This window comes from Lissotriton vulgaris, chromosome 4_1 (assembly GCF_964263255.1).
Source record: "Lissotriton vulgaris chromosome 4_1, aLisVul1.2, whole genome shotgun sequence".
Taxonomy (NCBI): domain Eukaryota; kingdom Metazoa; phylum Chordata; class Amphibia; order Caudata; family Salamandridae; genus Lissotriton; species Lissotriton vulgaris.
In genome coordinates, this window is record NC_141691.1 from 1066020954 (window position 1) to 1066035640 (window position 14687).

At 45.5% G+C, this 14687-nt stretch overlaps 1 protein-coding gene across 1 annotated transcript in view; it reads left to right on the forward strand.

The window, feature by feature from the left end:
• ROPN1L (rhophilin associated tail protein 1 like) overlaps positions 1-10362 on the forward strand; it is a 245683-nt gene extending 235321 nt beyond the window's left edge. The window contains exon 5 of the mRNA XM_086965295.1: positions 10114-10362. Within this exon, the coding sequence (XP_086821421.1) occupies positions 10114-10180 (67 nt within the window). The 3' untranslated portion in view covers positions 10181-10362. The remainder of the gene's footprint in view (positions 1-10113) is intronic.
• The last annotated feature ends 4325 nt before the right edge of the window (positions 10363-14687 follow it).

Below are 14687 nucleotides of genomic sequence, written 5' to 3' on the forward strand. Positions count from 1 at the left end.
TTTTGCACCGAAGCTCACCCTTCTACACTCTCCGAGTGCTGCGTGGGGCCCTTCTGCTTCTTTTGGCTCAACGCGTTGGCCTGGTCACTTGCCCGTTGGCTTGTGGCCGCTGTGCCGACGAACTACGAAATCTACTTTGTGATTCTGGTTGCTCCAGACTTGCACCCGCTCCTCTGAAAAGGAGCACCCACTCTGACCCTCCTGGTCCGAGTGAGAAGCAATCTTCCAGTCCTGCGTGGATTGCTCTTGCCAAGTGTTGTTTGCTCCAATCCTGAAGCAGATAGCGTCGACGGCGAGAGCCTTTGTGGGACAGCTCGTGACCCGCTCCTGGACATCGCAGATGCCCTAGAGCCCATGTGGCAGTGGAGAGAAGCTCCTCGACAACCACCTGATTGCGCCCGACATTGCCTGGTTCCGTCCTGGTTCCACCCTGGTCACTGCTGAGTGACCCAGACTCTGTCCCCTCTGCTTTCAGGTACTCTACAACTCCGATCCACCCTTGGATCACACCGGACACTTCTCCTTCACATCGCCTGCAGCATCTTCAGCTTCAAGCTCCAACAACCTGCGTGACGAAACCCGACACCTTCGACCCTATGCACCCGCTTCCTGTGGGTGAGGTAACTCAACAACGCCGGTGTTCCCACACTGGTACACACCTCTAGTGTATGTGTCTTAAATTTCGTTCTTCTGGGTTAAGCGGAAGTCTCCTTAAACAGTATCTTTATAACTTTTACGCACCATTGACTTTGCATTGGTGCATGCAGGTGCTTTAAGCGCTGCTCCCGAATCACGCAGGCTTTTCCCGACTTCAGCATTGCTACTCCCGACTGCTCCCAGCGATTCCCTGGGCCCCAGGCCTAACCACTGTTCGATTGGTATCTCATATACCACTTTCTTAATATATGGTTTGAGTGGCCACCCGAAATCTTCCATAATTGTGCAACTTTCATATGTTTAACTGTGCTTTTGTTTTAACGCTTGTGCCCCTTTGCTCATAAAGAGTACTGGGGATTATTCTAGTAATAAATACATATATTTTTATAATATATACTTGTGTGGTGTCCTTTCATTTGGTATTACCGGATTGTGATTGGTAAAACAGCTCGCTTAACATGACCTCTTGAGTTTAGCCTTTAAGGCTGCTTAGTCCATGCTATCACTGGGATAGCTTGTCTAATAAGGTTGACTTACAACCAGACACCATAAGGGATTGTTTGGACTGATACAAGGTGGTTCCAGAATTGGAAACATCACATATCAGGCCAACTTCTCACACACTCCTTCACTATTTACCTTTAGAAAGGCATTGAAAACGTGGCTTTTCTCTCAGGATTTTGAGATATTAGAAATATCTGCAATGACTACCTCTCCTGCAGCGGTTCCGTCTCTATAGCGCCAATCACTCTCATTCGTTTATTGAGAAGAATGCTTCAGAGTACAGTGGAGAGGTGCATGGTGTGGTGCCGAGGTGTAGAGTAGAGTGGCGTAGATTAGAGTGATGTAGAGTGGATTGGCATCGAGTGCGTTGACGTAGAGTGGAGTGGTACAAAGTAAAATGCATTGTTATAGGGTCCACTGGCATAGAGAGCAGTGTGGTAGAGTAAAGTGACATAGAGTGGTGTGGCACAGAATGGAGTGGTGTAGAGTGCAGTGGTGCATAGTAGAGTAGAGTGGGGTAGAGTGAATTGGCAAAGAGCAGAGTGGTGTAGAGAGGCGTAGAGTGAGGTGGGATAGAGTTCAGGGGTGCAGGTTGGAGTGGAGTATTTACAACAAGGGGTGGTGAGGGACAGAGTCTCTGAATTAAACAGAATACTCTCACCCAGTCAAGAGATCAGGGCTAGATCCAACACCGTTTTTTAGCTCACTGCACCATCCCAGTTTCAGAACCTGGCTGTATGCAAATTAGTCTGTTCCTGTCCCAGTGCATGATGGGAACAGGGCAAACCAAACTACAAAAGCCAATTCTTACACTGGGAAGGAAACAAGCTACCGGGGACCGGTTTCTGGCATTTCAGCCGTCTTCGGCCCGGCTTGCTTGAATCCTGATGGTGCAATGAGCAAGGGACTCACATCTGAGTATACCCTTCCACGCTTAGGGTGGACAAAAATATTTACAACAAGGGGTGGTGAGGGACAGAGTCTCTGAATTAAACAGAATACTCTCACCCAGTCAAGAGATCAGGGCTAGATCCAACACCGTTTTTTAGCTCACTGCACCATCCCAGTTTCAGAACCTGGCTGTATGCAAATTAGTCTGTTCCTGTCCCAGTGCATGATGGGAACAGGGCAAACCAAACTACAAAAGCCAATTCTTACACTGGGAAGGAAACAAGCTACCGGGGACCGGTTTCTGGCATTTCAGCCGTCTTCGGCCCGGCTTGCTTGAATCCTGATGGTGCAATGAGCAAGGGACTCACATCTGAGTATACCCTTCCACGCTTAGGGTGGACAAAAATATTTACAACAAGGGGTGGTGAGGGACAGAGTCTCTGAATTAAACAGAATACTCTCACCCAGTCAAGAGATCAGGGCTAGATCCAACACCGTTTTTTAGCTCACTGCACCATCCCAGTTTCAGAACCTGGCTGTATGCAAATTAGTCTGTTCCTGTCCCAGTGCATGATGGGAACAGGGCAAACCAAACTACAAAAGCCAATTCTTACACTGGGAAGGAAACAAGCTACCGGGGACCGGTTTCTGGCATTTCAGCCGTCTTCGGCCCGGCTTGCTTGAATCCTGATGGTGCAATGAGCAAGGGACTCACATCTGAGTATACCCTTCCACGCTTAGGGTGGACAAAAATATTTACAACAAGGGGTGGTGAGGGACAGAGTCTCTGAATTAAACAGAATACTCTCACCCAGTCAAGAGATCAGGGCTAGATCCAACACCGTTTTTTAGCTCACTGCACCATCCCAGTTTCAGAACCTGGCTGTATGCAAATTAGTCTGTTCCTGTCCCAGTGCATGATGGGAACAGGGCAAACCAAACTACAAAAGCCAATTCTTACACTGGGAAGGAAACAAGCTACCGGGGAGTGGAGTGACACAAAGTAAGGTGGACTGGTGCAGAGTAGAGTAGAGGGGAGTGGAGTAAAGTGGAGTATGCTAAATTAAAATGAACATTGCATTTGCACAGGCATGCAGTTTTCCTGATAAAAAATATTCAGCCGACAAACGATAATGTGTGAACATTTTATCAGTTAGTGTATTCATTTGTTTCGATCATATTCAAAATATTTGTTTCCATCACACTTCAGAATTACACAAAGATGTGCTTCATTTGCGCGTTTCTAATTCTGATATATTCTTAAATATCTTCACAATTCAGTTACAGACATTTAAATTTTGTGCTAGAAAAAAATAACATTGTCTAGCCTTTGTCAAGTACAACCCTAAAAATCAGCGTAATTGTCACATAAATCCTCTCACTTTGAAGTCAGAGGCAAAAAAACTAAATGCCAAGTTCCATGGAAGACAGAGGCTGACACCTGACCTCTGTCTTTGAATGCACAGCAAATATGACAAGATAAGAACAAGATTTAAAGGCCTGTTTACAGAAATCCAGTACTGGTGGGAGAATACAGTAAATAGGTTTTGGGCCACTCTGTACACTGTACTCTATATTTTTAATGAACAATGCATCTGTACGGTCTGGTAACTGGTTGACCCCTGTGGCCCTGATTTTTAGGTTGAGCATTTGAGACCTCTTGAATATACTTTAGTATATACTTATATGTGTATATACTTTGTGGGCTCTGGAGACCAGCCCTAGTACTTGTCTGCTTCCGCTTAGGGACTTTTTTCTGTTCAACTGCCTCTATTTAACTGTCTTGATAGAAAATGACCAGTAGAGGTCAGTAAAATACCAGAATTGTTTTATGCTCAGGGACTTTCTTTTGAAAGAAATTCTGGCAACTGCCTCTATTTAACTTTCTTGATAGAAAACGACCAGCAGAGGTTAGTAAAATACCAGAATCACTTTAGCATTTTCTAGATTCCAGTCCATAGAAATTGTCTTCCTCGAGCACCCGTAGACATTAATATTTTTTTCAAATCTTGTATTTTCAGTGATATGACAACCGAAGGCCCTGATTCTATATTAAAAAAAAGAGCTTTGGACTATACATGGGCGTCCGCAGACATTTTTCCAGGGGGGGGCAAAATGTTAACGTCATCACCATCCTCCGACATGATGTGTGCCAGGTGGGGCACAAGAAACACTGGGGCTCAGAACCAGGATAGACTCAATTAAATGCCAGAAATCCAGGACATGTGACTGAACCTGCCACAGGCCAACAAACACCACCTGTAGGTAAAACGCAAAAATGTCTGACAAGGTGATTTATCTCTGTCTGCTAGGTGTGCAGACTTCTGGGTCCTCGATCCAACACCAATCAAGGCTGTCTTCAGCACGATCCGATTTTTAACAGAATACTTTAAAACAGCCTATGATTAAAGCACCAGATTAAATATACTGTATGCACATTGTATGTTAGAGTTATTTGTAGCACACATATTTACCAATATTGGCTTCTTGGTGCTAGAATTCATGAAACTTTTATCCAAAGTTAAAGCACAACATCAAAGTTAGTAACAAATTATGCATCAATCACACACGCTAGTGATTCGCCAATGGGTGCTCCCTTTATTAGAATTCCCCGGGCATTGCTAAATTTTACACACATTCAATTAATTTATACAAAATAAAATGTATAGGTCCAAATGTTAGCTATATATTTTAAAAGAAACTTAGAGTCCCTCTACGTGTAGTCAATGTCAAATTGACATTGTGCGCACGTTTAGGGATACAATAATGGCCAGCTCCCTTATGCAGAAGCCAGGCACCGTAAATGTGTGGCACATGCGGCGCCCGCAGCTGCGCCACATCACAGGTCCAGGGATGCTGAGTCTTACACAGTGGTCGAAGTGGGGGAAAAAAAGTAGGGGAACAGTGGGCGGAGAATAAAAGGGAAGGGAATAACCCAAGGATTGGATCTGTGGGTGTAGTCAGAGGTGTGGCCAGAATGCGCAGACATCCCAATTTTTAGTATTTGTTTGGCATTACACTGCCCAGTTTAATCAACCAATGGATACACATGATTATTTCAGGTTATAAAGAGTTATTGACATTAAAATATATTCACAAAGTGGGATATGCTTCTAATCACAGAATGTACCAAATACGATAAAATGTGGAAACACAAGCCATTTGTCTCCGAGCCATGGAGTTTCTGTCATCAGCACTTCTCCCTTTTTCCACAACAGCAGTTCAAACATGAAGGGCAAAATATCCTAGTTTTTCTCTAAAATTATCACTCTGCCATATTTGCCTCATATAGCAAGAACTGCTGCATGATCTGACCATTTAAACTAATAAATTGTTTGTAGCTCAAACAAATCAAAAGTTAATATAAAATGTGACTTGTGTTGCTGCGGAGTGGATGGCCTATTGTAAAGGTTGACTGATCACCTTTCTCACTGCTGCGTTTGTATGTTACACTGGTACTATTAAGGCAAAATATTTCCAGAGACTGTCAGCATGTGTACACACGTCAAAATAATTAAATATCTGAACATATACTGCATTACGCTGCAGCCTTTCTTTTAATGCATAATTTAGTCAACACTACGGCATAATGTTGTCATCCTTTGCTGCATAATTAATTCCAGTGGCCCCACAGCAGGCAGCACATGTTAAAAGTGCTTGTGAATGAAGCCGGGTGACTGTAAGTTTGCGAACTTAGTTTGGTGTGCGTGCAAATCCTGCATTGCCAATCCCTGGTGAGTAGCAGCTACTACTGCTGAAACAAGGTCAATGGAGGCACCTATGGGTGAGGCAGACTGGCCTCAAGGGCAGGGCCAGCCATAGCACTGGTGGTGTCCTGTGCATTAATGTTTGTTAGTGCCCCCCAATGACCAACTCTGCCATGGATTCCCACACTACCACCCTTTAACTGTGCCCCCCAAGTTTCCATGACCACTCTCTCTCAGATACATTTAACTTGATTTGCAGCGCCACTCATACCATTGTAGGGTGTCCGAGCACTTTACACCACACGCATTACACAGAGACAATCAATATGTGTGTAAATCACTGTATAGAAAATGTTACATAAGACTAAGGACTGCAAGGTGTCGGAGTCGCATGACAGCCATACTAGTAGCCCGAATAGTTTTATAGTGATTGGTCTGGAGAAACACAATACCCGGAATATAAAACGTAATACCATGGTTGGGGGTTCTCTTTAATAATCAGAATTGATTTCTGTCCAAAAGAACACTTTTTGGGACATTAGGATAATCAAAGACTGGGGTGGAGGTTGGGGGGGGGACACATAACGCTTTAATTTATACCTTGCAGTTGTATGCAGCTCTTAGATGACAGTTAATAGCTCACTGTTCTAAGTTAGGATTTTGACTTATTAACTGCAAGTAACAAAAGGATCTCTGACAAAAGCAGTAACCCACTGACCTATTTACATTATGTGCACTTTGTGATCCTTATGGCGCATGTTTTTTGCAGCCGGTACATTAACCCTCTGAGCTACCTTTCCATGAGTCAAACCTTCCACTAGACAACATTCTGATCTCTCTCTAGGAAGAACATTAATCTCTAGAGTCATAATGACATTTTTATTGTTGCCTAAAATTGCTGAAGGCCAGGAAGGAGGCAGCAAGCGTTTTTAAAACCATAATATACTTGCAAACATGATGCCTCCACCTAAAGTCAGCACCCAGTGCAGTCACACTGGTTGCACCGCCCTAGAGCTGGCCCTTCTCAAGGGTCCTGTGACCTCAGTGCCAGGGTCACTGTTGCTCTAGGGTGTGCTGCTTCATAGGCCTGCCAGCAAGACTGGAGGTGAACTTCAGTATGGATAGTGATGGACAAGCCTTGAAGGTTAACCTACACTTGCCATGCTAGGGTCCACCTGCTGGTACGAAGACACCAGGACTTCTAAGGTGTTGCGAAGCCTTATAAGGTCTAGCATGTGATTGTGCTCTTGCAGGAGAGTGGTCTGGTGGACTGGTTATTGAGGCTAAACCTGGTTCCCAGTTCCAAATTCAGCAGCTCTGACCATAGTGCCACATCCTCTCTCCCACTGAACACCGTACTGCCTCACTGAGAAAAACTCCCACTGTCTTCAACTACCACCCAATTGTTGCCCGCTATAAACACCTGGATGCGGCTCAATTTAAATTACGCACTAGACAAGAACAATATGCGGCCTACAAAAAAAAAAGTAACAACATGTTGGAAAAAGCAAACACTTATAGAGAATGCAAAATTTAGCAAACCACTGGAAATGAAAACAGGAACAACATGGTTACCTTAATGCCTTTGCACTCACTATTCAGAAATCAGTGAGTGCTTTTTCCTGAAAAGTTAAGGACACGACTACGGGGCCCTGAATGGAACCATTTCAATGACCATTGCTTATATCCTTACAAAACGTAAGCAGTATGGTAAAAAGACCACATCCCTGGACGCAGAGCCGCAGCACACATTTTGTTTTCCAATCCACACATTGCAGTACCTCCAGGATTGGTCCACTAGTTCCAAGTCCAGGGAAAACAAAGACAAGAAAACAAAAAATAGCGCTTCACTGGCAAACTCTGTAAAAGTGGCGCTAATGTGTTTCAGTGTGAATAAAATCAGTTTGGCCAGTTTGCTACCACTCTGTCTTACTTTATTTAGTTATTTATATATGTTTAGCCTTTTATTCCCAATACTGCACTTTGGAATTAAAATGTCAGAAAAATATGACATTTCCAGCAAAAGCGTCTTTCTTTTTTGGATCCATTTCACAGGGAAGCAAATAAAAGAAAGGAGAGGAAAGAGATTGAGAACCCCGTCTTGAAGTCACGGTTTTCATGGGCGTCCACAGGGGGGGCAAGGAGGGTCGCTCCAGGGGGGGGGGGGGGGCAAGCGCCCCTTCTTGCCCCCCCCCCTGCGGACGCCCATGGGACTATACCATTTCCAGCTGAAAGGCAATATTTCTCTCCATGTGTTCCCATACCTCGCGAGTCACGCAGTTTGGTGCTTACTTTCCCTCTATGTTAAAGAACAGTAGATGTTTCAGCACCCAGGCTAATGTGCTGCATAGCTAAATACATGTAAGGTCCCAAAGGCAAGACCGATTACATTGCAAATGCTTCTTGCTGTATAGCAGCCTTTTTTAACGTGCATAGCAGTGTGGGTCTATTGTGTTAGCACACTGCACAACACCAGGGCTGGGGAGATCGCTTCTTCATGGGAGGGTCCTAACTACTGAACTCTTTGTAGGCAGCACCTTTCCTTACTGCCTCCTGGACTTTCAGTCACTGTAAACTAGCTTTTCTATTGACTGCCCCTTTCTTCACAACATAACCAAAGCAAAGGTGCTTGTATTGGTGACATGAAGCTCCTGTCGCACAACTTCTTCAGGATTCTGACACTTTGAGTCTGCCTAATTTTGAAACCAGATTATCTTGTTATATCGTAAACTCTCATCTTTGAGTTTACTGAAAAAGCGGTACTGTGAGATATATTCTTAGTTCTGACATTAGAGAAGACCTTTTTATTTTAACAAACCTATATATACACTTAAAGGTCTTTAAGCCAACTCTCTTCATCCACTTTGTCCGTGTGTCATTCACATTTTTGTTCCACTCACCGCAGCATGAGGCACATGAGGCACATGGTCTGCTCTTGCCTAATAGGCACTCACACACAAACACTTCGTTTTATAAAAAGATCCACAAACATTGGCAATGCTAAAGATTGGCAGCCAATGCAAGGATAATTGGTTTTGCCAATACTTATTTCAAAATGTTGCACTACTATAGTTTCTCATGTATCAAAGGGGTCTTCAAGTGAAGAATATCACAATTTGTCAAAACACCGGCAGACAATATCAAACAAAGAAGCATTCTAGATTGCTTATTGTAGGTCATTGTTAGTGATGCAGGAATGGATGCAAAGGCCCAGATGTAGGTCGCCAGATACCGGTCGGTAACGGCCGATTTCGGCCGTTACCAACCGGTATTTGGGATTTGACATGTAGGTGGCCTTATATTTACAGAATCGGTATATTTACCAATTCGGTAAATTTACAGATTCTGTAAAATACTGAATCAGTAAATTTACCGAATCGGTAAATCCAGATGTAGGTGGCACTTCAAACAGTGACACAGGCCATTAACGATTCGTTATTTACCATGTAATACTATTGCATGGTAAATAACGAATTCCTGTGTACATGCACATCTGTGCATGTACACCTGTGCCATGTGCCACACATACATGCCCTAAGGGCATGTATGTGTGTCACATGGCACACAAGCCAAAATCAGGGGTGCAACGGGGTTTCAAAGTGACACCCTGTTCCCCTTGACAATTCGGTATTTTTACCGAATCGGTATTTACCGATTCGGCAATTGACATTGATTCCTATGGGCCTCAAGGCCCATAGGAATCAATGGCAATTACCTAAGCGGTAAATACCGATTGGGTAATTACCGAATCCTACCGATTCGGTAATAAATACCGATTTTTTAGCTGCATCTCATTTACCGAATCCAGAATACCGAATCGGTAAAATTCGGTATTCTAGAGTCGGTAAATGGGGATTACCTACATCGGGCCCAAAGTACCTTATTTTCTCTTCACGGCTACTTCAAAATGGCGGTTTAAAAGCTTCCATGAACAATTGAATTTAGCTCCATAGAGTGGCCGGTAAGACGCTCATTTGCCTCCAGGGCGAGTCAGAGCACACAATATGCAGTCATATGTTTGTGATAGATTAATTGTATGATACATTGTACATTTTAATTGTTTTCACCATCCCTGCTTTTTAAATCATTTTATGGCACCCAAGTCTTTAAAAAAAATTATGAACATTTCTTTTACATATTTTGTATTCTTCCCTTCTTGTGCTGTGTACTTTTAAGATCTTTGTGATCGAAATAAAGTTATATGATGAGGATAGCTTAATTTACCCTCATTTATTGAGGATCTCCATTACCCAGTTCGCATTATCAGGTGTGCTTGTTTCCTTCTTTGCTATATTACCGTTTCATGAAACCTTCACAACAGTCAAATTGATTATGACCTTTCTTTTCTCCCCAGGGATCGCCAGGATGGAATGGTGCAACCCAGAAACTTCATGAACGCTTTATGTCCACCACTTTCTTGACGTCCAATCATCGAACAAAGTGATATTGCTTCTTTACTGTCAGAAAACATTATTATCGGCTGGAAACGCATAACGTATCAATAACATTTGAGAGCCCAGTTTGAAATTAAAAGTCAACTTTGAGTTGTTGTATTTATTATAATATTAAAGAGGTATTTAGAAAAACTTTTCTTTCTCCACAACTTTGGTTGTCATTCTGATTTTATTTTATTTTAGCCTGGCTGACATTAGTTGTCTGATGTATTCCACGGAGGTTTTAAAAATTAGTTGGGCTTTTGCAGAACTTAATTTGTAATAGAATGAGTGCCGACTCCAGAAGCTCTGCTGAGAAGCACACGTCCGGTGCTTTTAAATGTCACACACTGCATACCAGGGCTGGTAGTCTAAAATCCACATTATGCCTCTTAAATTCACCACCAGACCGACGCCTACTTCATCTTTATCTCATTCTTGCTGGTTCCTCAGTCTTTCTCTGCCTCCGCGATTTTTGTTTTTCTGGCTCTTGCTGGCGGTCAATAGCCGGTGGAGGAATGTTATTGCCAGTATCCAAAAAAAAGGGGCTGCGTCACCCCCACCAGCAAACACTGGCTCAAGGTAAGCACTGGCCTTCAGTCTATGTAGTTGTTGGAATGGTGGAATTTCCTGTGTACCCGTACTTCAGAAATACTGGGTTCATCCTATCTCTAGTGTCAAAGTTTAGCATATGCCACCGTGTCACCCCAGAACTGACCATTACTTCATAAAGCAGTTCAGTCTTAAAACAGCCACACCATGTTAACTGTCATCTCTCCTGCTTGGTTTCAGTTTCCACCCTCATGCGCTGTCTGTCTACCCACCTCAGTTTGTGTTTTTTTTGTTTTACTAACTTTCTGGACCTGCACAATTATTTGCACGCTGTTTAGCAGTATCTGAAACATCTTTCGGAACTGTACCTCTGATGTTGGGAGAGATTGATTTACAAGCCCCTTGCGCCACCGGTGCGTCACTTTTATTTTGACGCACTGGCGGTACAGTGTGATGGATGGCCCATATTTACAAGAACAGTGGTCCCCTACATGCATAAATCGTAGTAATCAACACAGCAATATAATAAAGGCTGTGTTGTAGAAGTACCAATAGGAATATCATTGTTTGCATTTACATCATGATTAAAAAGAGTCCTAGAAAGTGGGACAGTAATCAAGAACTCAGGCAAAGTCATTTGCCCCTGGTGCCTCTCAGATCACTTGGGTTCCGTTGTGTTTTGTAAAACCATATTCACAGGGCCACGCAAAGCCACCCTGCATGGCTTTGGAAATGCAACCCGTCTTCATGCATTGCTTTGCATGAAAGGGGCGTGCCATGGGTGTTCCTGTGGGTGTTCCCAAGCAAAACACCCATGGATTCGGCTGCCTTCCTAGATTTACAACGTTTCGTAAACCTGAGAATGCGTCACAATCCTACGCCTCCCCAAGAGAGGCGTAATGAGGCAAAACGAGGAGAAATGCTTTTATTTCTCCTTGTTTTCTCCTAAAATTATTTTTTTTGTGCAGGAAGGTGTCCCTTCCTGCACAACAACACTCATCACCGCAACACAGACACCCTTGCACCATGGTGGAAGGGTGTCTGCGTTGACTAATGACAGCCAATTGAGCGCAAGCACACGAGAAAGCACAGGGATGCATCGTATTGTAAATATGTTGCAGCCTGTGCCTTTAAAATGATGCCGCTTGGCGTAGCAAAATGGCTTGCAACACTGTGCTGCATCATTTTGTTGTACATGAGGCCCTGAGAGTTTTAGCCTGCCAATAAGTTTTCCTCTACATTGGCATATGGTCTTATCTCATTCCACCAATAATTGCTCGAGCGACAGATAGAATCAGTGCCTTCTAGCATCCACAGCAGAGGGCCATATTAAGTTTATGCTACCTTGGAATGAAAGTGTAACATTCATAAAAGTATACTTTAAGCACAAAGTAGGTGAGCAGTCAAACTCCTTCACCTTCAATGCATTATAATTTAGGTTGCCACATTCAGTGATTGGTGAACAAATATTGTATTGTTTTACTTAAATAGCACTTCATTCCCGAGTGCTGATAACTGAAGTGCATTTTCAGAAGGATAGCATGCTACACTGTGTGGGGTGCTTGATTGTCAGAGTGTTGTGATCCTATGTGGGAAGTGTTTTGGTTGCATGTGTGTGACCTGAGCGGTGCACTCGTTATCTTGGGGCGTAGCGCTAATAGTGTGATAGAGGAGGCGATGTGAGAGACGAAATGAAAATTAAATTTAAGCGCAACAATTACCCAAGGGTATCTAGGTGCTAAGCAGACATTACAGCTAAGAAAATCCCAAAATGCCAGAGTTATTTGTTGAACAGCTAGGTTTTTAGATGTTTCCTGAAGTCCACCTGATTTGTCTTAAATTTAAGTTGTGTCAGAAGAGAATTCCACAGCCTCGAGGTGCATACGATGAAGAATCTCCCACCCCAGTTGGCTATTTTAAATCTGGGGACTGCAAGATTACCAATTGTGGATGAGGGTAGGGGGCATATTGGGATGTAGCGCAGAAAGCAGGTAGTCAAGGCTGAAAGCTTGGTAAGCCCTGAAGGCAATACGAAGTGCCTTAAACTGAATACGTTTAGGTATGGGGAGCCAGTGTCATTGAATCAGTGCTTGGGAAGCTAATTTATGTTTTGGAATGTCCAGTAATAACCGTGCTGCAGCATTGGGGGCGTGGCCAGCCAGCTAACATGGCGGACGTGATCTGGTAATGCTCTGACATACGACCCCTAATTATCCTGGTGTTTATCCTACTGAGGTATCTCCCGTGATTACCACAAGCAGGAGCGGTGAGGGGACGCAGCGGGGAGTCTGTGGGGCCCGGGGGTTGTCGCCCAGAAGGCAGCGGTCCGGCTGCAGCGGAGTGGCGCCAGAGGCGAAGGCGCAAAAAGTGCTCCAGGACCCAACGGCTGTTGGCGGGGCCTGCGGTGATGTTGGGACATCGCATAAGGCGCAGTGATCTTCCCCTGTGCTGCCCCGGAGGTGCATGACGGCTTGATGAGGCTGCCCGGGTGGTGTGTAAACGAGGATTGGCAGACCCGGTAATCACTGGCTGCCCGCAAGGAGGAGCGCGGCCTGTGGTCGGAGACGGGCGAGCGCTGGCTGCGGGACACCAGTGGAGAGGCCCTGACCTGCAGCCTGTATGAGCTATTACGGACGACGCTGAGGGTCCCGGGAGCCGGCAGGTGGCGAAACAGCAGAGACCGGCGCAGCTTGAGCACCGAGGCCTGATAAGATCTGCGGGCCCCATCTTGCCAGCCACAGCGACTGTCTACCATCAAAGGTGAGAAGCGAGGCCTGGGGGGGAAGGGAGGCTGTGACAACGCTGAGGCACCGAGGGAGGCGCCCCGGCCTGTGGCCTGCGCAATCTGTTGTGGCCGCACGCAACCCAAGGAGGCGGCTGGTAAAGACTTGGGTGTCACAAGAGGTGCAGGCGGAGGAAGAGGGCCTGGGATGGCTCCCGGAGGCATCAGCTACCCCTGTGATCGGAGGCCAAAACGCTCAGGAAGGGCCCGGATTCAAGCTCTGAACTGGCCAGCTGTAGAGTTGCAGCTTTGGAGGGACTATATAAGGAGGTGGACCCCTGCAGCTGGTGATTTGTGAGCTGTGGGGCTGGCACGATTGGTGGCTGGTGCGGTGGCACACACGGCGTGAGGCCCAGCAGGATATCTGGGCTGGGGCGCGACAAACACTCCCACGAATTGTAGGCCCACATGCCATGCGAGCGAGACACAGAGCACGGCACAAGCAGTGGCCCCACCCGGCTGCGAGTACGTGGGGATTCGCACTATGCCTGGTGGAATAACTGAAGCGCAGCCCCCTAGCGTGGGAACTCGTGAAATTATTGTGTCTGGAAATGCCCAGAGGCGCTGGGCGTAAGACCGCTGGCAGGGACTGAGAGGTTATAGCCTGCAGCGCTGGGACTTGGGTGCCATTTTGGGAGCAGCGCCATTTCGGATAGGACTGAGGCTGGGGTGGCGTCCCCCTAGCGTTGGAGTTGCACTGAGCATAGGTGGAGCCCTGAGCGGCCAGGAGCTTCATAGGTGTGCTATGCCTATTCTGCCGGGGAGTTGCAACGATCATCGGCCGAAGGCGCCTGGTAGAGTTGAGCTGTGTTTAACGGAGATGTGGGAGTAACAGTGCGGCACCTGGTGAAGAAGGCTGAGGCATACTCTGGTGTTGCACAGGGAAGGTGTACTGCAGGCTCAACAATCCTCAGAGCCGGTGAACAATACGGCGCGGTTGGCTCCCTGACTGTGACAGCGATCATCCAGGAGGGGATCCCCCTTTGCTGACAACGTTGCAGCGGGACCGTCACAACAGATCTTCTTTTTGGCATAAAAAGAGGGGTGGCCTGTGCATTGGTGACCTGTAGCTGCTCAACCTCGTCCAAATCGACGACCATCTGCGGATGCCAACGGTGCAACAACTAGTCATGGGCCGGCTGCAGAACAAAGTACAAAACG